General features: G+C 49.4%; 1 protein-coding gene across 1 annotated transcript; it reads right to left on the reverse strand.

Annotated features, from left to right (window-relative positions):
• Positions 1-27,819, reverse strand: GPR20 (G protein-coupled receptor 20). Its single transcript, XM_080581695.1, has 2 exons — positions 27,684-27,819; positions 1-5,306 (listed from the first exon to the last, which is right to left on the reverse strand). The coding sequence occupies exon 2, from the start codon at positions 5,289-5,291 to the stop codon at positions 4,224-4,226; it is 1,068 nt and encodes a 355-aa protein (XP_080437821.1). The 5' UTR covers positions 5,292-5,306; positions 27,684-27,819; the 3' UTR covers positions 1-4,223.

Genomic DNA, 27,819 nt, shown 5'->3' on the forward strand with positions numbered 1-27,819 from the left:
AAGGCGATCTGGCAGACAACCCCACATGTGGAGGCAGGGGCTCCTTTTCTGGCACAAAATTGCAGATTTTCATCATTGCTGGGCCCAGCTGTGTTTGCACTGTGACCTAGGGCTGGCTATTCTGCACCTCTACAGACATCAGTGACTCAAGCAGGCGAGCTTGCTATTAACAGAGATCTCTTGTCCCAGGAATGGCTGAGACCCCAAAAAACACGTGAGATTTTGCACAGTATCTTTTTTTTTATTTATTTTATTTTATTTTTCTAGCCTCTGGGCAGCTGGTAGAAGAGGATATTTCTAATTCACTTCATAGGATTTGAGATGTGCAAGAGAACTACGGTACATCAAAGGGGAATGAACGATGTAATTCCCCTGAAAGGCTGGAGCTTTTTACAGAGCTCTTTATTGCTGTTAAGCTCTTTAGGGAACACTGTATTCTGTCTGCCACGGACTTGGCGGTGATAGCATGCTATGCAATGCCATCCAACCCTATTAATATTTCAGCCTTTGGCTAATGACTCAGATTCTCAAAGGCTGTTAAGTGTCTGATTTTGTTTGAGATCGTTGGGCATTCGGCATCTAAATCTTCAAATACTCAACATAAAAGCTCGCCCTGCAAAAGCCGTCTTGTAGGTGCTCTGCCTTCGCAGCCTCTGAGTGTATTTAATGGTGCATGGCGTTACTCACGGTGCCTGTGGAGGCTTTCCTATTGTATCCTGTGCAGCTTCTGATGTGCTGCTCTCATCAGAGGAAGGGCAGGTTGGGGTAGGAACAGGACTATTGCAATCCCGTTGGTGGTCGCAGAACCCCAGACTGGTTGAGGTGGGAAGGGACCTCTGGGGCCATCTGGTCCAGCCCCTGCTCAAGCAGGGCCACCTCCAGCAGGGTGCCCAGGACCACGTCTTGGTGGCTTTTGAAGGTCTCCAAGGAGGTGACTCCACAACCCCTCTGAGCAACCTGATCACGGGGAGGCAACCAAAGATGAGACCTGAGCAGAGGGATGGAGAGGATAAGGGGCAAGAGACTTGGCCCCAGCCTAGAGAAATCTGGGAGAGAACTGAAAGGGACTTCAGCAGCAATGAGAAATGCCAAGTGGAATGAGCCCAACAAACCTGTGCTATTGGAAGCTTATTTCCTATGATAGCCAAATTTTTGGTACTGATTTTCTACATTGTACCCTGAGCAGAAAATTCTGACTCTAACTAGGACAGAAGTTTGGCAAGTGCTGTACCCTGAGGAAAAAATGACATGTGTAAACAATATGGATTAAACGGAGAGCACAAAAAGTCGCTAATAAAATAGGCTAGTTTGTGAATTATTTAGCAGCTTGCCAGTTTTTGGAGACTGTGTTCTTGATAAAAGACCTGATCCTGCTTTGGAGCTAGGAGGAAATGGAAGAAGGACCATTGAAAGCTCTAGATAAAGCAACAGGCTTTACCAAGTAAAGAGAATTATTCAGTGTCAGATGGGTCTTATGGGGAGTGAATAATACACTGAAAGTAAAGGGAATTCAGCCTACTGCAAGTTAAGTTTACAGCAGAAAGAGAGATTCAGCTGAGACACTATTTAGGAACTTAAACATCTAAGCAAATAATCTTGGAGGTTTTATACTGGCCACAAAGAAACAACTGCACTAAGAAAGATGTTAAAGCATTTCTGTATATGGCAAAAACCCCGCTGATAGCAGAAGAAAGGGAGGTGTGAAATTGTAGCTTGTTGGAACAAAGAACCCAGAATAAGCTATGCACCCAGCCTGCACTTTTGCTCCAGTTTCTCTGAAACAGTCTTGGCAAAAGGCAGTAGTGTTAACAGCTCTGTATACATGAGGCACAGTTTCATTACAAACAAGTTAGCTGTAATGAGAACGCGGTCTGAGAGCACGTTGCGGGTTGGTGGGCATGAGTTTTGGGGGTCTGCATGGAAGTGCAGATCCTTGGAGCATATTTTCTCAAAATGAGGGGCTGGTGGAAAATGGTGGCAGAAATGCGAAGTGGCTAGCATGGCCAAGAAGCGAGAGCCTAATCTGTGGGTGCTGAAGCATCATTTGTCGGAGACCAGCCAAGAAGGTGACCTTGGCTGTTAGGTGCCTCATCAAAGTCAGTAATTTGCAGATGAATAAAGAAATAGAAGAGGCAAAAGGAAAACAGAGTACCATGGGAATACTCACCATGGCCATGTCTAGAATGGGAAGCAACGGCCAGGACAACAGTCTTACACCCCGTGGGATGTACCACTGTGTTGGTGGCTGCCATCCCAACCTCTAGGAAGGGAAAAGTCCTCTTCAGAGGAATAGAGGTCCCTTTGCTAAAGGGCACTGAGTCACCTGCATTGCTCAGGAGGCCTTCAGACAAGTCACATCCCCAGTAGTGACAAGCTGTGCCCCAGGACCCACAAGAGCCCGAGTTAATGGTCTGGCTGAAGCTGACCGTGTCATGCTGGTCCTCAAGGGGAGACCTGCAGGTCCCTCAGCAGCTAAGTGAGCACTGCCCATTTGTAGACTATAGATATATGGTTTTATTTCAGGCAAAGGACTCAGCTGTCCAAGCAGAAGTGTCTGTGCCTGGGGAGTGCTCTGGGATACTTGAAGATCATAGAATAATTCAGATTGGAAAAGCCCTCCAAGATCATCTGGTCCAACCACCCCCCTACCACCAAAGTCACCCACTAAACCGTGTCCCTAAGCACCACGTCCAACCTTTCCTTGAACACCCCCAGGGACAGTGACTCCACCACCAGGATAAGACTGTTGGCACTGTGCAGGACTTGCAGGAGAACCACGGTTTTGTGCAGCAGGAGCTGGAGTAGTGCGGATACGCTATCATGCCTACCATGGCACTAGGTATGGGCTTTTTGGCAGCTGAATCCTTCCCTGGGCACTCGTTGATGCAGCGTTAAGAGACATATGCGTGAAAGTGCCTGCACATGCAGGCAGTGTCTGGGTGCCTGTTATATCCCTGGGGACCTAGGCAATGTGGAGGTCAGGGTCACTCCTTTCAGTAGACTTGATGACTTCAGAGTAGCCTTCCAGATGGAGGGGGAGTAGCCATGACAGTGAGGAGAAATGGAGCAGCAACAAACATTATTGCCATTCACGCTGCAGGCTTTGCTCTTTTCCTAGGATAATTTTAGTATTGGCATTGTTTAATTGGTAAAGTCCAAATGAGGACATTTACCCACTATTGTGGACAGAATTTCCTGGCATCCATATCCCCACATACCTTTCAAACATGGCTCCTAAATCATCCTAGGGGCTTTATGCTGGGGTGAGTTTGGACCTGGATGCTTGAGATGGAATCTTTTTCTGTCCCTGGAAGCATCAGCCTTTAAATGACTGAGTGGATGAACCGATAGAGGGAATTAGGACTGCGAGCACTGGTTTCACAATGTGCCAGGAAGAAAACTCAGACACGGGTAGTATAGCATCACAGTCTGGTTCTGCTTTTCATCTTGGCTGTTCTTTAGGGAGAGAGAGCCGAGCAGCAGAGTTTGCTGGAAAGCACATTGGTTTTCACAGCTTTTTTTGTATGCTCATCTGCAATTTAGGGGATTTAGGGATCCAAATAAATGTGGAACATATCCTTAACCTCTCCCCAAGCCCAGAAAATGTGCATGAAAACATACACACCCACATATATTTTTTTCTTTTAGCTTAAATAGTGAGAGGAGACATTACAGCTTGACTTCACAATCTATCCCCTGAGAAAGTTCAGACTTTTTTCAGAAACAACTGAGTAGTTACTGGGGATAGGTGGGTTAGAATAATTCTGCCCCGCTCCATTGGCATTGAAAATCTTGAATAGCTCTGGAAACATCACTTTTATCCTTTACTCTTAAGCACATGCCCAAGACCTGAAAGCTTTCATAGAAAACAGAGGGATTTACTGCTTTCTAAGTCATAATAGGACTCGTAGTCGTCATTACAATGTCAAACAGGAAAAGAAAACCACAGAAAGGAATTCGTTGCTAGCAAAATGTCTGTATTAAAATACAAAGAAAACATTCCTGTTGGGAACAGTAATTAATAATCTCTCTTTTGTATTGGTACTAACCACACTGCAAGTTCTATTTTCCAAACAGACCACAATGTTTCTGAGGAATAAATTCCGCCACCGTCATTCTGAACCTCACCCTAAAAAAAGATGTCAGGCAATGGTACAATGCACCCTAGCAATGTTCCAGCATCATTATGCCGGCTTCCTGCAGCAAGTCCCCTTGGAAGTAGGTTAGATCTGGACACTGCTTGGTGACGGCAAGCTCACAGGGCTTCCTATTGTGTTGGAGAATGCGATGATTGCGTTGGAGCCCTTGGAGTTCTTGTTTGTGCCCAGAATGTCCACGTTGGCTTGCTCTGGCTCGGTTTTCCTGAAGATGTTTTTCATGGTTGACTGGAAGTTGTTGGTGACAAAGCAGTAGACAATAGGGTCCATGCAGCTGTTGAGGCTACTCAGAGTCACCGTCACGTGGTAGACGAGGAGGCTGACTTTATGGGACATGTTGGAGTTGATGGAGATGGCTACCTGTCGCACGTGGAAAGGAGTGAAGCAGATCATGAAGATGATGAGGACGGTGATAAGGAGTTGCACAGCCCTCATTCTCCTCTCCCGGCTCTGGTGCATGAGGCTGGGCTTGGAGAGAGCACACATAATCCTGGCAGTGAAGAAGATGATTATGATGAGGGGGAAGAAGTACTCACAGACCATCAGGACCAGAATCTTGGAGAGGCAGCACTGGGCAAACTGTATTGCCGTGGTGAGGATGGAGAAAGTCACTACGGTAGCAAAGATCCAGATGAAGACACAGATCCCCTTGGCACACGTAGGGTTCCTCCATTTACGTGAGGCCTCCACCTGTACGATCGCCAGGTAGCGGTCAACACAGATGCAGGTCAAGAAGAGGATGCTACAGTACATGTTGACAAAGTAGCCAAAGATATGAACCAAAGAACAATGCAGGCAGTCCCCTGCACTGTAGAACATGATGAGCCGGACAGGCAAGGAGAAGCCCACCAAGAGATCAGTAACAATCAAGTTGATGGTGTAAATAACAGAGGTGGTTTTTGTCTTGGTACGGAAGCAGAATACATACAGTGCCAAGCTGTTCAGGACGACACCCACCAGGAAAATGATGGCATTGACCACCATCAGGGCAATCGACAGGCTGTAAAATTCTCTGTACAGGTCTTTGTCAGGGTGGATGAACATGGAGAACAAGTAGATGCTGGAGTTGGGTTGCTGGGTGGCATTGATATGGTCAAGAGCTGGCAGTTGGGTGGAGGAGGTCGGCATGGTCATTGCCTTCTCAGCAAGCTGGAACAAAAGAAACAGAGGGTTATTGATGGATATATCACAGCTTAAGGCTCAGAATCTTGTCCTGAGAACATTTTAACCAATGTATTTGCACATCCTCAGTAATTATATGTATTGCTGTACTCTCTAGGCAGCTTATCAGTCAATACACTAAGTGGCAGGTTGGTACTTGCTAGGAAAATATCTGCTTTTATATCTGCTGTCTTCCGGTGGTTCCAGTGTTTTGGGGAAGATGTGCGATCCCCACTTCAAGCGTGTTTTGGGGAATCCCAAAACAGTGCAATCCCCACTTCAAGTTGCTCTTCCCCTGCTCTGTTCAAAACTGGATTTAAGACCTGAGCAAGAAGAGAGAAGTGAACTGTGGCAAGGGGGGCAGAGAGGAGAAGGGAAATTGAGGGGTTTGGGTCATACTTGGGCCGGCCACATGGCCAATGGCCCGGAGAAGTGGACGGGGTTGCTGAGGGTAAGCAGGGTGCATTGATGCACAGTCCATTTGCTGCTGTGGGAGGGAGGTTCAGACCAGTATGAGAGTCCTACCAAGTCTTACTTCCTGAACAAGGCACTCATCTTTTGAGTTCTTTCTTCATGGGAGCAGTTTCTTCCTAAATGGGGCCTCTATCTGCCCTCCCATGGGAGCAGGATAGTGCTGTCAAGCAGAAAACATTTGCCCAAGCTATTAGTATAACCAAAGCCCCACCCTCTGACTCCTAAAATATCCCATTCCTTCTCTTAACCAGGTGATCCCATTAGAGAGTTACATGCAGCAGCATCTTCAGGAATGGTGAGACTTTCCTAAAAGCAAAGGGTGGCTGAAGTTTCCAGGAAAACGAAAGCAGGTTGTGTGGCATTTTCTAGAGATCTGCACTCACAGCAACAGCAGCCGGGAAATTTCAACCAAGGGTGTCAGCCACCACTCCTGCCAGGGTCTGACAGTTTAATTTGCAAATCATTCCTGACTTACACACTATTTTAAACTGATTTGTATATTAAAAAGATAAAAAAAAGCCCTATATATACAGAGACTTGGCTGGTTTCAATAAAAATAAATGGTTGAAAAATGTCTGGAATATCTCAAAGCAGCTGAGCAGGACTGTGAGGTTAAAAAAATCAGCTTGAATCAGCAGAGAATGATGTTGAAAGACTTGAGTTATGAGGGTTTGAAATCCCTGTTACCGAAGAGCCAAGTGCGGAAGGGCGAGGAGACAAGGAGCCGCAAACACATCTCCCAGGGCTCGCAGGAACCGCGGTGTGCCTGGGCTGTGTGTCTCAATGGGGAAGGCTCGAGATGCTAAGGGGGTCCTGATATCAAGCTCCTCCAAGCCTGCCACATCCTTTGGCAGCTGATTTCCTATCTGCACTAACCCTTTTTGCTGCTTCTGGGGATCAGGAGGATGACCTGAGGGTGTCCCGTTGCCTTCAAGAGGTTTCAGGCTGTTGGTGGCCAGCCACCAAGAGCTTGTTTTTTGGGCTAATGAATCACAAAGTCCTGCTATCTGGAATTCCTTGGGCTGGACTCTCTTGAGTGCCGAGCAGAGGAGATGGATAATCTCCCTTGACCTCCTGGGAATGTTCGTCCTAAGGCAACACTAAGGGTGTTGTCACAAGGGTTTATTGCTGGCTCATGTGCATCTAGGTGTCCACCAGGACCCCAAGTCTTCTGCACAGCTGCTTTCCAGCTGGTCGGCCCCAGGCCGTCCTTGGTTCCTCCCATCTGGTAACCCTCTGCTGTCTTTCAGCTTTCCCCTGAACACAGTTGAACCAAGCTGGACACCTCACCAGTGCTGAATTGTTGGAGGCAATATGTCCCCTCGATCTGCTGGGCATGATCCTCCTGTTGTAGCACTGTCTTCACTTTGCCTTGTCTGCAGTTAGAACGCACTTCTTGCTGGCTTTTTTTCCAGCTTAAAATCCACTATAATCACAGAATCACAGAATGGTTTGGGTTGGAAGGAACCTTAAAGACCATCTAGTTCTACCCCCCTGCCGTGGGCAGGGACACCTCCCACCAGCCCAGGTTGCCCAAAGCCCCATCCAGCCTGGCCTTGAACACCTTCAGGGATGGGGCACCCACAGCTTCTCTGGGCAGCCTGTGCCAGGGCCTCACCACCCTCAGAGTAAAGAATTTCTTCCTAATGTCTAATCTAAATCTACCCATTCCCCCTTGTCCTATCACTACACTCCCTGACAAAGACTCCCTCCGCAGCTTTCCTGTAGGCCCCCTGTAGGTACTGGCAGGCTGCTGTAAGGTCTCCCCGGAGCTTTCACTACGCTGAACAACCCCATCTCTCTCATCCTCTCCATAGGAGAGGTGCTCCAGCCCCCTGATCATCCTCTTGTCTCTCATCTGGACTTGCTCCAACAGGTCTATGTCCTCCTTATGCTGGGGGCCTCAGAGCTGAATGCAGGCTCCAGGTGGAGCCTCACAAGAGCAGAGCAGAGGGGGACAATCCCCTCCCTCACCCTGCTGGCCATGCTGCTTTTGATGCAGCCCAGGATATGGTTGGTTTTCTGGTCTGCAAGCACACATTGCTGGCTCAAGTTGATATTTTTCATCAATCAAGACCCCCAAGACCTTCTCCTCAGGGCTGCTCTCAATCCATTCTCCACCCAGCCTGGATTTGTGTAATGTCCAGGTGTTTTCCAGCAGAGAAGTTCTGATCCTGTGCTGACGAATAGAGTCAGGATATGAGCAGGCAAACTTCTGGGGAGGACTGAATGGCCAAGGGGAGTCTGCTTTCCTGCTCCTTCTCACCTGGGAGAGGGTTGGGAAAGAAGCGTGTTTGGTAAATGGTCAGCCCTTCAATGAAGAGTCCTCATGGGATGCCATAGACAATCGTGTTTTTTCTGTATCATTCACTGAGGTGATCTTAAAGCAGACTATTTGTTGAGCAAAAGCAGAGATTAGGACTAAGAATTTAGGTCTGCCATCAAGCTCCCTCTGGAGATGTTTGCAGAATTGACTTTGCCATCGTGAGGTCAGCCAGCCTGGGGTCTGGTGGCTGCCCTAGTTTCTTGCCTCTCATCTAGTTGGTGGAGGTGGAGGAAAAGAAAAGCTGGGTTTTAGTATCCTTGAACTTGGGAGGATGTTTATAAGCAAATGGCAATTTGTCATGTTTAGGTAGCTGCTCAAATCCATGCCTCTGGGTTGCCCACTGGAATGGCTGATGCTCAATCATAAAAACCCTCCTGAAATCAAGCCCAGTCCCAAATTATCCTGCAGAACTGAGATCCTGAAGCCTGGTGTCAGACGTCCCAAAGAGCTGCTGGGCAAAGAGGAACAGCCCTGACTTCTGTCCAGTTTTGCACTTAGGACATCTCCATCAGCAACCAGATGTTGGAACATGTGTTTTGGGAGTGGCTGGGTTACCTCCCCCTGCACTGAACTCCAGCGGCAGCCAACGTCGCACACGTGTTCACGTTATTTTGTCTGGGTCTGACTGAGCCTGCAGACTCCTGGGGAAAAGTCTTGTCTCTTCTGACTTTGTGCCAAGGATGCTGATGGTAAGTAACAGGAAAAACTGGACCCAAGACTGGCTGAAGGCAGTGGAATCGCGAAGTGTGGCACCTGAGAAAGACGCATGGGAGGGATGTAGAAAGTTGGCCCGTTTTCTCATGATTTTCTAATATTCTCACCATCTGATCTGCTCTGTTTGTTTGTGTGGCTCTTTAATTACAAACACAAACTGAAACCAGCAGATGCCTGGATCTGCTCCCAGGCTTCCCTTTACAGATGCTGTCATGGGGAGAGCTGCTGAAGCCACTGCAACCGTGCAAAAGAGGAAATAAAGACTCCATTGCCTCTCGAGCGCAGCATGAGCTTGTATATCTGTGTTCATACAGGTAGGTGAGCAAGAGGAGAAGACAAAATCACCCATCCCACCCCTTAGGAGGCACTCATGGGTATTGACTTGCGTGTGCATTTGTCTTCCTATTGTAATTGTAAGGCGTTGGCTGTTTGCTCTGATTTTACTGCTTGCTGTTAGCTTGCTTGTTCTGCAAGCTTTTTCCTCAGTCTCAGATCCCTTTTCAGGAGCACCTGATATTCGTCTTTCATTTTTCTTATCCTGCTTCAGTGAAATAAGTAACTTGAATTGCCTTCAGATGTGCCCCATCCTCACAATGCTATTGAGGTATGTAGGGCACTTTAGCCTAATAGGAAAGTATCCCGTAAGAGTACTGCCCGTACACAGAAATGAAAATCATCAGCACATACAGTGTGCTGGCTTACATAGTCCCCTCTTCGACTGAGCTCCATGTGCAGTGAAATAAACTCCAGATATTGTAATCACCCAAAAGAATAACAGGCAGCACTTTGCCAAATTGTAATGGAGGAGCCGTGTTAGAGCTGATGTCTCTTCCTACTCTATCGCTGCCCCGCCTGGGCTCACAATACAAGCAGTTACATGAAAGTAACCGTAACAAATGTAAGTAATTCTGAAGATTTCCTCACTGGCAAGCAATGGAAAAGCTGCTCTTAGGCTGCAGGGGGAAAAGTCTTCCTCTAATCAAATTGTTGCTGATGGACATTCGGGTGAATGGCCTTTTACCTTTTTTTGTGGGATTGCTCACAAACAGCAAGGATGGAGAGCTTGACTGGCAAAGCAACAGCATTCTTCTGAGTGCTTTTAATGAGATGGAGCTGGACCAAACCCTTGGTTAACAGCTACTAAGCATTTTTCCATTCTGGGTCTCCAAGCCCTTGACAAAGGTACATTGCCCCTTTTTGCAGCAGGCTGAACAGAAAGGCAGCGTGACCTCGTGTCTGAGGAAAAGCGAACATTTCCAAAGGTTTCCAATTCTGCCCCCTTCCCTGCATTTCTGAATCCAAAACTACCCCAACCAGGTCTCCCTGTCTCGGCCATCAGAAATACTTATGCAGGTGTTAAAGTGGGGTCAGTTCAACTACGCATAACCAAGGAGTAGTCAGTGAAGGTCATGGATAAGCACATGAGAAGCTTTGCAGCCTCCAAAAACGTCTTTTTGCTATGGTACCTATTCACGGCGTGCAGCTCTAGCATGAACTCATGAAGAGCTCCAAGAACCGTAGTCATCTTTTCTAGCAGAGTTGATAACCCTTGTGCCACCCTGCTTCCTAAAATGCCCACAGAGATTGGAGCTGGACTTCTCCATGCCTAAATCAGCTCGCAGCTCCGCAGATTTCCATGCAGTCCCTGTTCCATGGAGCTGGCAGTCTGCAAAGTCCATGATGGGTAAATATCCTCCCATCGGAGTGCTGTCTGGACACGCCAGTTAGCTTGTGCTGTTATATTATACCTCTCAGGCTGGATTTTGTCTGGCTGGCCGTGAGTAGCATTTCCTTAAAAGTACAGCAGGCATCTGGGTAGGAACGGGATAAGGGGAGGGATGGAGACTGGGGGTTGACCTGGCTTCCCTCGTTCTGATAAAGGTCCCTGCTCAGCGCCGGGAGACAGGGACCTGCTCTGAAATACTTTTTCTTCGTTGCATGACGCAACCAATTCCATCGTTCTTGGGCCAAATAGGAAACAGATGGTCTCTGTGCTGAAAGCAGGACCTGCTGCCTCTTGTCTTGCTCGCTTGCTGCTTGGCATCCCTCTTGTTCACTTAGCACGGGCAGCTCAGTGCTACATATACCCCAGGAGGATATCCTTGGCCATCCTTTATTTCTTTCCACCCGACTTTTAGCTCTGCATCAGCCCTAAGCCTCACCCCCTGCTCGCTGAAATCAACAGGAGTTGCTTCCTTGACCCGGAGGACTTTTGGATCTAGCTCAGCAATTCAAATAACGGGATACAAAAGAAAAGGCAGGTCATGCAGTGGAGGTTTGTCCTAACCACTCTCCAAAAGGGTTATTTATTGGTGTGTGCAGATAGCATCTCTGCATACAGAGAGAGAACCAGAGAGCCACGCACTGGGATGGGAAAGATGAAAAGGACATTAGTAAGTGAGAGCAAGCGTTGTTTAGTATAAACAGCTTCAGCTTTCCTCATCTCCCTGTCCTGAATCTGACCATCTGACCTGGCAAACTGGCTCCTCCGTCATCCCCCTGTCCCCCTCACCCTGTCCTGCCTGCTAACCTTGGCATGGCAGCAGCATGTGTTTAGCTTTGCAGCCTCTCCGTGTTTAAAGTTCCCTAGGTGATTTATCATCCTATTTATAAAAGAAGGGTTAAACTCACTCTCTTTCGGTTTAAATTGTCTGATTCTCCTTCTGGCAAGCTCTCACTCAACTCGGGCTCAAACTGGCCAAATATGGTGTTTTTGTGCATGTTGAGGACCTTGCCCTATACATGGTAGGGCTCATTCTGTCAGCCTGGGGAGGGTGGGTTTGCTGACAGTGGGAACGGAGGGAGAAAGGGAGAGAAAGAGAATGAATCCAGCTGCCAACAGGGAAAAGCTGGTTCCCATCTAGCCCCCAGGCTGTGAGCTGATGTCTGGAGGAGAAAAATCCCACCCCAAAGCAGAAATGGGGCTATTCCCAGGGTGGGGAGGATCCCGTATTTGAGGGCATCACATCTCTGCTCTCACTTGGTTCCTGGGCACTGGTGAACCCCCTGGTCTGAGGGTGGCTGGACGGAGTGTATGAAACACCTGGCTGTGGGGGAATTGCAGTCGAAAACTGTCAAACCCAGTCCAGGGTAGGATTATTCCTCCTCCTCCAAGGCTGTGGAACTAAAAGGCGCTTTGGAGACACAAAACACACGGCTCTGTGAGGGTCGGATGATGACACCTGTTTTCTCATGGTTTCATGCCTTGCAGTGGCTCAAAGGGTTGGACGAAAGCTTTCCTCTGTTTAAGATGCTTATTAATAGCTTTTTCCCATGTGGACACCCGGCTGCCTTAATGAGCATTCACGTTCCAGCTATTCCCTTGGCTCCAGCACTTGTTTAACTTTCTCCTCTCATTGCTGCCTAATATCCTGAAAATTGAGGTGATCTTTCCCTGCTGCCAAATTTTAGTTGAAATTAGCCAACAGATTGAAAAATGCTGGGAGGACAGAGGAAGCCAGAGCTGAGAAACACACAACTAGGCACTGAGCACAGCCAGATTACCTTTGTTTCCTCTATTATGAACCTGCAAGGAGTTTACTAGCACTCTCCACCACACATCCTTTCATTTAGGTCTTCTTCCTTGCAAATTCACAATTGCTTTGGCATCGAAACATTGCAAACAGGACCGAATGGCTTCTTTTAGAGTGCTTTGCTTGCCTCTCATTTTTTTTTGCTTGATATTAAATATTTTCAGATTTAAAACAAATCATATATTCCTTATGGCAGAACCAGCCTGGCTGTGGATAGATGGTAGCTGATTGCCTGGTGCCAGCACCACTCAGCCACATCTTGACTGCCCTTGACTTTTGCAGCTCTCTAGTTGCTCTTGAGAATCAGATTTACAGCTGGCTGGAGAAAAAGTTTGCATGTCCTGACCCAGGCATGGCCAGATGCTGTCCTTTAGGCTACGTAATGCAATATTAGTTGGCAATCCTGGGATGCTGTTGAGCCATTTGCCTCCTGTCTGATGGGCCCAGCAAGACCACCCATGGTCCTCCACCTCCAGTGCCCTGCTATGGATGGGCAATGGGTGTTGCCATGAGTTGTGATTTGATTGGAAAGGTTGGACCTGGTGCTTAGGGACATGGTTTAGTGGGTGACATTGGTGGTAGGGTGATGGTTAGACCAGATGATCTTGGAGGTCTTCTCCAACCTTAATGATTCTATGATATTCTGTGATATTTCTACCCCACCCTGTTGTGTTCAATGCTGTTTGTGCACACGGGTGTACCCCACGCTTCCTAAAAAAACCCAAGGGCAAAATGAGGTCCTCTGTGAGCTGCCTGGTTCTGCTGGGGACAAGCAGTAGCCTGTGGGTACCTGCTCAATGATTTAGTCCAGCAGGTCATCCAAGCTGATGAAGGATCCCTGCTGGTTAGAGGAGGGGGAACACAACTAAATTCCTCTTCTTCCCGGAGCAAAGTGACTAGGAGGGAGGCTTCTTAGCTCGATTTGTCTGCTCTCTGCATTTGGGCTTGAGTTGACTGCTTAACACCAGGTGATGGATGGCCCGTCTGGGACACCCCAGAGACAATCTGTTTTAAACCTGACAGATCTGCATGGTTGTCCCCTAACCATGATCTGAGCATGCATGGAAAATATGGGACGAGGCTCCCAAAGATACACAGAGCAGGAAATTCACATGCTGGCGGAGTTCTGCACAGCTTATACCTCCTCTGTGCCCATTTGCAGCACTAATGCCTCAGACTTTGAAAGAAGGAGCCCAAACGTACAGGTACAAGTGAACAAAGTGGGATTGTTCATACAAGCTGCAGGTCTCCTGCCCCTCCAGACCCACACACGTGCACCCAGCAGTGATGGGCATCCAGAGGTCCTTCAGCACGTCTCTTACAAAGCTTGCTTGTACAAGTCACCTTAGAAGTGCTAATCATAGACTCATAAAATCATTAAGGTTGGAAAAGACCTCCAAGATCATCTGGTCCAACCATCCCCCTACCACCAATGTCACCCACTAAACCATGTCCCTAAGCACCATGTCCAACCTTTCCTTGAACACCCCCAGGGATGGTGATGCCACCACCTCCCTGGGCAACCCGTCCCAATGCCTGACTGCTCTTTCCGAGAAGAAATGTCTCCTCATTTCCAACCTGAACCTCCCCTCGTGCAATTTGAGGACATTCCTTCTTGTCCAGACGTCTCAGGACAACATTTAGATGTCTACAACAACTTATGGATACCGTAGCATATTTCACAGCCCTCTTTTCTGCTTTACCAGATCCTGGCCTTGGAGTGACAGAATTGCTGTGTTTTGGTGAATGCCCTATAAATCATGCTCTTAGCACTGCAAAGATCAATATCTTGTAGCTCGCCAAGGCTACTACCAAGTGCCATCTGTCATGAGGAAGCATGGTCTGACATCTCTGCAGCAGGTACTGAGCATTTTTAGCTCTGTAAGAGAAATCAGAACATGACTTCTTGCTTGGATCCCTCTCTGTCCTTAGTGGACTAGTATAGTAGGAGGGGAAAGTACATCTTTTTTTTTGGGGAAAAAACAAAACAACTTCCAAGAAGTTTTAAAATTCTTTTTAAAGCTAAATCTGGAAAGAAGCTAATGGGCTTGGAGTTTTGTAGGTCTAGCCAGTAGAGATGGATCTGTGCCTGTCTTCTTGGGAGGCTGCAACAGTACAAGAGAAATGCATTTGATTTTTTGGGGGATTAAAGTAATCCATCTAGCATTTCAAGGGTATCTGGGACACAGCGCTACAAATGTCAGTTTGGAATAAAAGCTGTCCTGGCTGTGTCCAAGGAGAGCCCTGCAGTGAGAATTACCATATAGGCACATCCAGGAACTTCACAGGCATGTACAAAACCATGATGGGAGTTTAAACTGAGCGACATCAGGCCTGTGATCTACCCCTTGTTTTGGAAAAGGAAGTTTTTAATTGCAAATTTAGCTATCTACGAATACTTTTCCCTCTTTCTGCCTCCCGCTGCCTGCTGGCTCTGTCCCGTGGCAAGAAGCCTGAGCAGGATGCTGGGGAAGAGCAGCAGCAGAGTTTTGCCATGGGGCAGTACCCGCGGCTCTGTATGGTACAGGACAGAAAAAACCAAGCTGAACACCCACGGAGTAATGGAGGTGATGCAAATACAGGTGGGGATAAGGGACTGATGGAAAATTCGGTGTGCTCGCACCTCCCCACGAGCAGCAGACCAGCCCAGCACAGATGCACCTCTGCAACCCAATGCTCACTTCAAGCCATGCTGCTCCCTTGGCTGAGGGGGGAAACTGAGGCATGGAGCCATGATTAACCCAGGGAGCAGACTTTTTTTGAGGAATCGCCCGATGGATTACCAGATCTTAACCCTTTGGGGACTGGCTGCTGTGGTTTCCCTCCCTAGGCATGTACGTCACTGCGCTGTGCAGACAGCTCCCCACCCAGTGCCTTAAGGGGTTTGCAAATTCTGGATTAAACTGGAAAAACATTGAGGTGCTGAAGGGTGCGTTGCTATGAAAGCAGAGAGCATTTCTGAAGAAGTCTGTTAAGGATCTTGGAGAGAATCTGCTTCTCCTTAGGCTGACCCAGCAAGATGATTCAGAGAAAGAAAACAGCATCTTTCCTAGAGCTGAACTTGCACCCTTCTGCACAGCCAGGGATAAAACATCCCCGGTCCCCCGAGCCAGGCAATGCACTGACCTATCTACTGGCTTCGAAAATCTGCACAAATTTATTTTCCCCAAATTTCATTACGCAGACACAAACAAAACAGCCCCCAACTTTCAGAAGAGCTAGCATAGTACTTTTAACTGAGGGGAAAGCCAGCACCTTTGCATGCCTTTCATCACCCCCCATCTCCTTGGAAAACACACAAATATCATAGTACAGCCCCCAAACCCCACAATGGGAAGCTCACGATGTGAAAAACCCCTTGCAGCCCAGAGCATCCCCATGGTGCAGCCCAGGCACCTTCTGGTGACCTTCCACACCTGCAGCAAGGGCAGAGCCATGAGCTCTACGAGTAGCTCATGCACGTATTCGACAAGGTGCCCTTTCCACCTCGCCCTGCTGGGGCTCTTTGCCATGATAACCACAATTTCCAGGCTTGGGGTCACATCTTCAGCAACTCCCTCCTGGCCCCCTCGCTGCCACCTCCCCGATCACTCACTCCCCCGTTTGGGACCGACATCCCAAAGCATCTGCTGGTCTATCCCTCCACGATGGACTGACTTACCTCTGGCCCGATCTCCCTTCTATGTTAGAGGAGCTGCCGGTAAGAAAATTTCCTCGTGGACCTGACTGCTATCACCCCAGGAAAGAGACATCTGTTCCTACAAGCAGAACAACTGGAGTGACTACAGAACATGAAGAAATGCCTAATCTCTCTTGCGCGCTCTCTGTCTCCCCCCCCTCTTCTAAATATAGCCTTGCAACTAATGGGAAAAAATACACACTACCAAAAAAAAAAAATATTTCCACTTGTCTTTTAGTGTTCAGAATTTCTCCCCGAACATCTGGCTCCTTGCCCTAAATCTCTCTGAAATTTATGAAGTGTTGGAAACGCTAAAGAGGGCTCCAGCCTTCCTCACTGTGCTAATGCCTGAACATCTCTAGTGAACTAATAGTGACGTTGCTGCCCACCCTGTCCCCTCCCCAGGTCTTTTTTCCTATGTCTCTGTGGGAACAAAATCTCCTTGCTGAGCATTCAGTCAGCTCAAGGCCACTGCCAATTCACCGAGCCACCACTGTGTGACATGGGAGGGAAATACCTCTCTTTTTGACTTCTCTGCATGAACTGGGGTTAGACAGAAACATCCCTGACTCTCGCAGGAAGGTGCTAGTCCAAAGACACAATGCCTGGGATGTGCTTTGAGCCAGCCCAGCTGTCCAGACCCTAAGAAAGGACCTGGCAGAGGGAGATGAAGGGTGACTTTGCACGCCTTGGTGACTTCTGGCTGCAGTCATTTGAGAGAGGGGTTGATCAGATCTGTCTGTGGACTAGGCTGAAGTGGCTGAGTGGAGGCTATTTGAGGGTGCAAATAGACAGCCTAAGGTTCCCTAGCACATTTGTCCATCCTCACACAGACCTCTCCTTCTGGTGCTAGAGTCACTGTAGGCATCAGATCCTGGAGCTGAGTTTTCCTTCACCCTTGGCCGCAGGAGAAGAGGTGAGATTGGGCACAACATAATGAAGTGTCACCTTGCTGAGATGGGCTCAAAGCACATGACTGGACCAGCTTTTGAGATGTCTCTGTTGACCAATACTCTGAGGACCCAAATCTCCCAAATCCCTGACCCCTCCTCATGATGGGATGTTTTCTGGTCTAGACTAGGTGCCAAAAAAAGCCATCTTCTGAGGGTTAGGCGTCAAAGATGCACAGATGTTGTTTCCACGAGGCTTTACAGGAGCTTTAGGGAAAAAGGAGCTTTTGGGAAAAAAAGGCAGAAAAAAACAGCGAAGCAAAACATTTCATGAAATGTAATTATTTAGAAGGACAGGGAGAATGGATAGGAATTTAGTGCCAGCCCTGGGCTGCTGCCTTGCCGCACCATTTAGATAAAGACCACACCGGTGCCAGCACAACAAACAGGCAGGATATGGCCCGTCACAACACAACAAGATCAACTGAGAGGCATTGAATTCCAGGTCAAGAGGGCAAATCCATAAATAGAGGAGAGGTAAACTCCACACATGCGTGTCTCGTTGGAGCACAAACAGTAGCTATGGATATTAGAGAAGGTTGACCTCATTTTCTGGAATTAGTTTTTCACCCTTGGATCTTTCCCAGGAAGTCTGAGCCGATCTCTTTTGTCTGGTTATTTCATTGATTTTCTATTTTGAGTTTCCTCAGAATGAGGGGCAGATTCTTCCCCCAGTTTCAGGAACATCCCCCTTGACTTTACGTGCTCCCTGATGCAGCCATCCCAGCCTTTCACGACTGACCTCCAGCTCAGGCACGTGCCTGGGATCTCATCTGCTTTTCACTTCCTTATGACTTGGAAAGCAAGTGTGATTGGAAGGCCTCCGTGAGTCATCTCTGGCTAATAAAATTGCCTTCACTTCCTTCATTCTTGGGAGCTGAGCAAGATGAAGAAAGAAAGAGAAGAAACCGACCAGCGTTGGGTGAGGAGGGTGAACTTGGACCCTATTGTTCTTATTGCCTATGGTAGCAAATGCTTAATTTTCTACTAGTGTGTCAACAAACCTGATATATTTAGGGAACAGCTCTGGAGTTACAAATACGAGACTGAAAAAAACAAGGAGACTTTTCTTCAGGATGAGGTATTGTTAGCTATGCTCTGTTCACCTGCTCTGGGACTTCCTGGCCATTCCTAAGTGAGGACCAATTTAGTTGTGTTCTCCTGTGTGATGCACAAGAGCTTTCTTCCCATCCCTCGTGCACAGGATAACGAGTACCCCGCACTCCCCCACTGTCCCAGCCTCTCCCTCCTTGCTGAATTTAGAGCTAGACTTGGAGTGGCAACAGCTGCAAAGTTTCAAGTTGTGCCTGAGATAGTGCAGAGCACGCCTTGTCGGGAAGCAGATGCTGCTCTTAAGGTGGAGGAGGTCCGTCCGGGTTCTGGGCCACGCTTTGGCCCAGACACTGTTCCCACACTCAGCTTTGGGAGGAGTTGTAACCATAGCTGATGAATGAAGAGCTTCCATCATCTCTCAGTTTTCAGACGTTCATCATGCTCCCGAAGGGAGGGGGGAAAGCAGAAAAAAAGGGAAGCTTTAGTAAGTGGAAAATTTTCGAGCTTGTTGGCTCAATATCATAGAATCATAGAAGCATTAAGGTTGTAAAAGACCTCCAAGAGAATGCAACAATATTAAATATTGGAGTGGATGCCTTCAGGGTGTAAGTGGAAGAAGGTATTGGATCAGCTGAAATTAGCACTTGGGATAACAATAGTCAGGGTATGGGAGAGTGCTGCTGGCCCATAATAACTGCTAGCAATCCCATAGCAGTGGAGATGAACGTGTCTGAACATGCCTGTTTTTGTCGGGATGTTGAATTTAGCCTCTGTTAGACTGAACAGATCCTCAGAAATTCATTCTTTTCTTCAGTGCTGAAGGAGAGCTTCTACCAAAGTAGGCCCTGGACCCAGACCTGATGCAACAGAGCCCAAAAAGTTGAGGAGCCTTTATTTAGGGTCATGACTTCATGGAGATACTGAAGGATAGGATCCTCACTGCATGGAGGACACAAGAAGAGTGGGATCTTCACTAAGTGGTCTGGGAAACCTCTTTTGATTAGCTGCTTCAGAGAACATGACCTCGCCTGCCCATAGCCCACCTCTCTTGAGCAATTTCCCATTTTTCCACCAACACAGGTGTTCATGAAATGTTTGTCCACTGTCTCACTCCTGCACCAGGTGGCAGGAGAACCAGAACGGGAAATGGGAAAAGGGAATGTCACAAACACAAGCCTGTCCTCAGAAGGCTGCTTTCAGGGGAGGTTGCCCAGTGGATGGAGATGCAGGGTTGATGAAGAAACGACATGGATGTGGTCCGCTCCCTGCCACGTGAGTAAATCCTTTACCACAGCAGGAAAAGTTAACAGCATGGAGGACAGCCTACATCCATTTTACCCTCCCCAACTCCTCTCGTAAACCACACAACATTTGGTTTAGGGTAAAATCTGCGGACACTGAGACTAGGAACATCCTTCTTTGCAGAGGGGCTTGGTCAACTCCATCGCACTTCATTGCCATTAACGAGTCGGACGTGCGTTCCCTTCCCCTGGAAGGAAAGCCTTGGACAGCAGTGTGGGAACGTTGTCAAAGGACGAGGAACAAAAGGCTGGCTTCTGTCCCAGCCCTGCTGCAGAGCCTCATGGTGCTGAGTGGGGTCCGACAGGTGCTGAGCTCCTGCCTGGTGGAAGAAAGCACCTGCCCTAACTTTTACTGCCCTCCCACCCCCCTGAGAAGTGAGAATAGCAGAGAGAAGCAGATATTTGGTGGGGACAACTTGTAGCCAGACAGATTTTGTGGGGCTGAGGAGGGCCAGGAAGAAACCCTGACTTCATCCCGTATCCAGCTCTGGTCCTGCTTGTGCACAAGGGTGGGAAACCTTGTGGGCAGGCATGGGAAGGAGCTCAAGATTTGTCCCTGCTGAGCTCCGTTTATTCATTTTGAGTCAAAACTGATCCCATCAGGGATGGGTGCAGCAACCCAGTGGCAGACACGGCGGCTTGGGTAGACCCAGCAGATCGCGCAGGGGCTTGGGGCTTGGGGTTGCTCCTTGCTTGGGTCTGTGACCTTCCCCCCTTCCTGCTCCGTCACCAGTGCAGAAGGAGAAATCACACTGACCTCGTAGGTCACAAGCACCAGCTTAGGAAAGGCAGCAGGGTGGGTTGTGAAGGCGGATCTTTTGCCTCCCAGAACTTGTCACTCTCCTGCAAAGCTGGGGCACAAACACTAAAAGAGCAGGGAAACCTGAGCTTTTTCTGCCCAGAGGAGGAGGACATCCGACCGCTTCCCCTCATCACGTTCAGCATCCCGTTACCTGCCTCTCAGCATGAGCAACAGAGGCTGCGGTGAACTATAAAAGACGATCCAGCTGCCCCTATAATTACCTCTCAGCAGGGCCCAGAGGCAGCTGTACCTACCTGACATAAGAGGCTCAGCAGACAGCAGTCATTTTTTCCTGCCAAGGCACTGCTCCGAAATCACAGGCACTTCCCAGCACCCGCTGGGCTGTCACTCAGCATCCTCAGAGCACAGCAAAGGCCAGAAGGACCCTTAGCCTCCGAACAGGCTCCCCATCGGCGTGTTTACACAGGGAGGGAGATCAGACAGTGACCGTACGGGGGCTTCTGCTGACGGGATGCAGCCGTGCTTTGTCCATTTGATGAGGAACAGGGAAAGAAAAGTGGTTCCCAAATGATGTCCGTGGCTCCCAGTGGGTGAGTCAGGCATGAGGGAGAAAGTGTGCAAGAGCCCGTTTCCTGCCTGCCTGCTGCATTTTTAGGAACTGACTTTTCTGAGCATTTCCTCCCCCTGCGTTTCTCTCCCCTGGTCATGGTGTTTTCGCTGAGCTGAAAAATGTGAAGGCATCTGCAGGGCACAAGGAGCAAGCCGCTTCTCCGGGCGACCCCAAGGTCTGTCCCAAATGACTGGTGTGGAGTACATCGGTCCTGCCTGTGTCCATTTATTGCATGACAAGGGGAGTAGAGCTGGATGTGCCCTGTCCTGCTATAGACATACCCTGTGAGGGGTCAGGATCCCCTTTCCCAGCCCAGTCTGCCCAGACCACCCCCACTGTCACACCAGTGAGGTTTGTGGCATGGATCCTCAGTCAAGGCACCGGCAAAAAGAGCTGGAGAGACCCTTCAGCAACCCAACAAAGCACGTCACATCTCAACCACCCCTTGCTATCCATCACCATTTGGGATCCCTTGCAAGGTCTCCCTCTAACCTTTATGTCCCCCCAACCCAGCTCTGGCCAGCAGCCACTTCTTGCATTTTTTTTTCTTCCTTGCTATTTTTTTCAAAGTTTCAGGACCTAATTGCCAAGAACACAACGTCCAGTGTCACAACCTCACCGCGGAGCTCTCCCCATTCCCAGCAAAGCAATCCCTGCTGGATTTGTTTGTCGCTGGGCGCACAGGGACACGGGTGCTTGGAGGGGAAAGCTACGCAGGCAGCCGGGGCTTTGGCATCACTTGGGCACACGTGCTCCAGAAGGTCAGGGACGGGCCCCGCGGAGTGGCTTTTGCCCAGCTCTGGCTCCAGGCCTATAGAGAAGGAATTAGGAGGACACTGGGCTTGGCTGCATGGGGATGTAGCTTCAGGGTGGTCAACAGAGTCCCCAAGCAGCTCTCGGCGCTCTGCTCTTGTGTTTGGGGTAGGAGGAAACACGGCATGGTAGGGCTGAGCCAGAAAACCTCAAACCGAGCTCTGGAAGTGGTATTCCAGAGGGGTTTTGGAGTCTCCCCCTTGGAAACCTTCAAAAGCCACCAGGACGTGGTCCTGGGCACCCTGCTGGAGCAGGGGCTGGGCCATATGGCCCCAGAGGTCCCTTCCCAACTCCAGCATTCGGTGAACCCAAGCTGAGCCCGTAGAGGCGGGGTGCAGAGGACGGAGAGGACATTCACAAACACACGGCAAGCAAGCAGCAGGGACCTTAGGGGACCCATCTGGTACCTCCACCTGCTCCGATTTAGCAGATGCTGCCAGGACCATCTGCTCAATGCTGGGCTCCTTCGCTGTGCAAGCAGCCGAGCCCATGCCCCGGTGCCACGCGGAGTCGCAGCAACCAGGAGGCAGGACGCCTGCGAGTCAGAAAATCTGCTCTTTGGCTCCTTTCTCCCCAAAAGGCTTTTACAGAAAATCACATCCCCTCCCTGCTCTTTTTTCTCTGCAAGCTGAACCCGTGCTAATCCTCTTCTCCCATCCCCTTTGTTCGCCTGCTTTGTGGAGATTGCGAAGAGCTGCCTTTTGTTAGAGGCACGCGGAGCTCAGTGATGTTGTGGTCCGAAACAGGGCAGCATAAATCTGGTGGATTATGGTAGGAAATTCCACGGGGATGAAAAACCCTATAGGAACATGAAGAAAAGAAAGGGCCCCATTTGGAAAAAAACAAAGCAAAACAAAACAAAAAAAAAAACAAAACAAAACACCCAACCCTGCTGCTGCTCGGTTACAAGTGATTCCTAAAATTGCTGCCTCTGGAAGAAGCTGGTACATTTGCTGATTTTTTTTGCCTGTTATTTTGGAGTTTTTATTTTTTTTTTCCCTTTGTGTTTTCAGCTGTTTGGAATTACAGCTCCTGTCCCTGCAGGCGGGCCCTGCTCCCACAGCAAGCTCTGTGCAAGGGGCCTTGTCGGGGAAAAGCTGCTGTCTGTGAAGGTGCCTCAGTTTCCCTATTATCGAAATGGCCCCTCTAAGAATGAGGTGCAGAAATACCCTTTTCCTGCTAATTTTTCAGGAAGCGAAGGAGGAAATTAGTATGTGATATGAGTTTCTTGCAAGAAACTGCAATGTCGTAGTCAGTTTTTCTCTTGGAAACCCATGGATAGGCAGCAGAATCCAGCAGGCGCTGTTGGTCCTGTTGGTGGGTTTTGCTATAGGATTGCTACAGGATTTCATCCCTCACAGGCGGCATGGGGGACCTGCAGTGGGCCCGGGTCAGGTGGAAATTTTGGGGAATGTTTTCTCTGCTTTGGATGAGGTTATGGACAGGAACAGGTCATCACTACCAGTTACCAAGGAGGTCTTCAACTCATTGAGGCAATGGGTGGTAGGGTGTATGGGAGACCTCCAGTTTGTGTTTTTGGCCTCAAAGTGAATTTTTTATCAGGAGCAAAAGCTCAACCTGTCACTGATGAGTCGTTCCTCTCCATAACATCATCTTGTTACTCATAGCTTCTGTCTTTGTTATTTTAGGTGGTGCTGCAAAGTGCCATTTGGCACCCATGCCCTGTGGCCCTTTGCATCGCCTGGAAGGATTTTATCCTGGAAAAGCACTACTAGATGTAATAAATAGCGTTAAATGGGCTGATGAATGGGTATGTGCATTGGAAAAGGCTCTGCAGGTGAATCCCATGGCTGTACCACAACCCAAACGTCACCTCCTTACGGGCACATTCTGCTGGCTTCTTTAAAGCAAAAATCCAGCCTGCTGTGGTTGCTAAATTGGGCTGTGCTTCTTTGGGTGTCTTTCCATTTTCCAAGAAAAATAAACCGCAGGCCCTGTATTTTTAGATATGCCACCCGATCACGGCCAGTCGTTTATCAGTCCCAATAACATGAGTCGAGATGCTGAGCTCCACGGCTGAGCTCCCTTGGGCAAGAAGTGGTGGCTCAAGCCCTCCTGAGTGTATTAATAAATCAACATGTGTAAAATAATCGGGCACTTTCCTAGGTAAGCTGCTCACGAGGAGCCACACCGTCGGGATTTATTGCTGCTGGTGTCTTAGCAGCTCTGGCTCCTTGGGCGAACTTAATACCGTGGTGAGTGGGAGGCGAGCAGCCCTGGTATGAGACATCCCTAATCTAGGCAGGGGCTGGAGGCAGCATGACTCCCCTTCCTCTCCCCACCAGTGACTCTGGCTCCTGATGTCTGCTCCTTGCTATTTCAGTCCTGGGCATCCTCCGAGGCGCCTGCCGCTTGGTGGCTTCACGGGACGTGGGGCTGTGACAGCTGAGTCCGTGTGGCTGAGACGGGGTAGGATATGCAAAGCCTGTGCACCTCTCCCAGCATTTCTGAATCCATTTGGGGGCGGTGGGAGAAGGGGTAGCTCGGGGGCAGCGTGTTTCCCTGTGCTTCTCCTTGTGCAATCCTGCTCCATGCAACCCTGCCCCGCGCGAGCTTGCCCCACGATCGCTACCTGCTCAATTCACCCTGCACAGCACTGCACGAATGTGATCAGTGTCCTAGAAAGCTCTGCCCCTTGCTGACTTGCTTCAGCTCCCAAGTCTGTCTCTAAAACAAATGCAGTCTGCAGACAATTTGGTGTGTTTGATCAAAGCTGCAGGAAGCCCTGAGCCTGGCGTGTGAAAAACGGGCTGCCGTGCTCCTGCAAGTTTGTTTGCTGCGCTGCTTCGTCACTCTCACGACAATCAATTTATCTACATAACTGGTGGCTGAAGACAGCGTGACGTGCCTTGGCAGCCTGAATTTTTCCTGGAGATGTATTGCTTGGCTTATTCGAGCAGGGGAAAAGGAGACAGCCTGCCTTCTGGGGGACTGCCACTCTGCAAGTGCAAGCAGGTAAAGCCCGGCTGCAACCACCCAGTTTCCCCTCTGCGTCCTGCCAGATGAGGCCCTTGGTGTCCTGGACGAAGCAGAGAGCTTCAGCAAACCTCCCCAGCCTCATCCACGAGGCCAAAGCCTACCTGTGACAGCTCCTCTATGGGGCAGCTCCCCAGGGAGACCCAAATCCATCTCTCCGGGTGTCCTACAGAGAGAAGTGGCAACCCGAGTGCGCTCAGTGATGGGTGCCATCAGCTTGGCCGCTGCACCAGGAGCCATATCCCATGTTCGGTGGCTTTAGGGCATGTCCCAGAGCCCCAGCTTTCTGGCAGGTATTTGCAGAGCAGGTGGCTGGAGCCATGAAGAGGAGGGGACATTTGCCAGTAAATCCTTCTGTAGTGACGTGGAAGAGGTCACCCTGTCTGTTGAGTGACAATGGTCACTTAGGCTGCGATAGATGACTTGCACATCTTTTATGGATTATGTGTAAGAGGCAATAAAGAATTCAGTCCCCTGGGTCTACACTCTAATGGCATATTGATCCCCGTAAATATCACGTTGAGATCGAACAGCAGTGCCCCTGGTTAGTGTCATCCCAACAGGTGATGGCAATTTGGTGTCACAGCCCAGCTCAGCCCAGACCCATCCGCCCCAAAGCTTCACACCTTGCTCTTCACCCCTCACCTCAGCACAACTTCTTCGACCTCTGGGCTTTGTCAAGCATGGCCGGACTCTTCTGTGTCTCCCTAGGACCTACTGGAAGGGGAGAGTTTCTCTGCTAAGCACCGAATAGGATTTTCTCTCTGTGGGTAGCCTTAACCGGTTGTTTTGAGTGAAATGCCACAAATTAAAATGCAAGAATGAAAACTGGAGGGGAGGTGAAAGAGAGAGCAAATAGAGGTGTCAGGATCCTTACAATATTTGTAGAAGGGCTTGCTAAGAAGCAGCAGATGTTCCTCAGATGGGGCTGTAGACCTGACCTTAGATGTTACAGGAGGTTTGTTAAGATGCACATTTAGGTGATACATGGTTTTACCTCCCCTTAAACCCAACACCCGGGTGTGTAAAGAAACCTGCTCTGGTGTAAAGAAAAGTCCAAGCAATATGTGTTTTGTGTGTTTGTCTGAGTGTGTTTGTCTGAGTGTTACTCCCATGGGGGAGTTCTGGCTCCCGCTTTAAAAAAGGCTTGGGAATGTGGACGTCTGCATTTTTAGATGCTGGGGCTCGCGTCTCCTTAAAGGGTGAGGTTTCCCCAAGTGTGCTGAGCACCTGCCTGCTGAAAATCCCCATCTACATGTCTCCATCCCGTTAAAATGCAGACAGCCAACCTCCCTTCTGACTAGCTGGGGTGCAGGATTTGGCCTTTCCAGCCCCTGAAGGGAGACACAGGGGGACATGGGGGACAGCCCCACGTCCCTGCAGGAACAGCATCACCCCAGGGTGCACCCCTGTGCTCGGAGGGCTGCGGTGCACACGTGGGGGAGCAGCGCCGCGGCGGCGTTGTACGTGCATGGGGTGGGATTTATTGCTCTGTTCGGCAGCCTCCCCCATTCCACTGCCTGCGGGAGAACGTGCCGTGAGGGATGTTTCATGTACAATTCCTTCCTTGGCCTTTGCCTCCTTCTTCAAAACAGGGGGAAGGAAGACTTGTAGGGCGCTTTCGGCGCCTTTGCGCTCCGCAGGGAGGGAAGAGATGGCTCACTCCCTGTGTTTTGTCTCAGCACACGGGGGGAAGGCAAAGGAGTCTCAAATGGAGTTAGGAAAAATGTGCTGAAATTATTAATTAATTAATAAATACGGTAAGTGGCCATGTGTCCTTGTAAGAAGAGAGGGGGGAAGAAGGGGATTTGCTGTCCCTTTTGTGGGTTGGCAGAGATTTCTGCAGGCAAAGGAGACAGAAAACTGTCTTTTCTTACTAAAGAGTTTCCCACTGAAGGTAGTGCCTTTGGATGCTCTGACATGGAGGTGGTGGGCATTTCTGCCTCTTTTTGTACATGGCATTCTAGTTTTCTTCCAGCTCTGCTCAGGGCTTGCAGCAGGAGCTGAGATGCAGCCTTTTGCATCTAATATTGGATGACAGAGGCATTTGCCCCGGTGGTTTTCAATTGGGACTGTCAGGCACATGTAATAGGGATTAAACTTTTATGCCCACTGCCTTTTACTTTTGAATGGGGTAGTTTCAGCTTTGCTGGAGGAGCGGCCATTTCAGGAAAAGGGACAGCTTTTTGCTGAAGGAGAGAAATTGGCCCTGGCATGTGAGAAATCGTAGGAAAGAAGGCGCCTCGTGTTACCAAAACACAGCTGAAATGGGTCCAAAGAGCTGCATTTCCAATTCATCACACTCCGCCGCTGACTATGGTTTGTGTACACGACAGGAGGTGCTCTCTATATGATGTACTGCAGCCAGACACGTCTCGGCCAGCTGCGCGCGGGACCATTCATCCCTCTCACCCACCAGCTGCTTCCCCCATTCAAGAACATCCAAAGCAAGGGTGCTTTCCATACCATTTTCCTGGGGAAAGTTTCCTGCTTCCTAATGGTATGTTGCAAAGTTCATTTTGAGCCCTCTCTCACTTTTTCATGGTCTGAGTGAAAAAGCTCTATGTCTAGCTCTGCATCCCTACACAGGGACATCTGCAAGATGTGTACGTGTATACGTAGCCGGACTTGACAGAGGTAGTCAGAATAGGGAGATACACCAGAAATATTCATTTTTTTTTTTTTTCACACAGAATCTCTCAGATAGCACAGCCTGCAGCCTGCTTTATACACGTCAAATGTGCATCCACACGCACATGTACCTGGCTAGAAGGTGGACCAGCACAAATTTGGCTTTCACCTGCACCAGTTCACCCACATCTCCCTCAATGAGACTCCCTCTTCCATTGCAGCAGCATGAAACTCTCCAGCCCTCCCCTTCCCCTGCAGCACCCGGTGTAGGAGGTGCTCCTCAGGAGATGCTCATCAGGGGATGCTCGTTAGGAGATGCTCCTCACCAGCCCCGTTCCCATCCGCGTGGAGCCAGCAGCACCCAAACCCATGTGCTTTTTGCTCCTGCCCCGGGTTGCAAGGACTCCCATCCCAATCTGCTTGCCTCCAAACTCTCAGCCCAGCCAGGGCTGCCTTCCCGAGCTGCAGCTGGTAAATCTCCCTCCCTCTCCCCCTCGCTGCACGTCCCCGCCGGTACTTACAGAGCTTGGATGAGAAAGCTCAGCTGCTGAGCCTGCTCCCGGATTCCTCGACCGAGCGACAGCGTGCTTGCTCTCCAGCGCTCAGCCCGGCACAGCGATACAGGAACCAGACCTCTTTGGTTTACTTTTACATTGA

This window comes from Anser brachyrhynchus (assembly GCF_964034855.1).
Source record: "Anser brachyrhynchus genome assembly, chromosome: 2".
In the NCBI taxonomy this organism is placed as follows: domain Eukaryota; kingdom Metazoa; phylum Chordata; class Aves; order Anseriformes; family Anatidae; genus Anser; species Anser brachyrhynchus.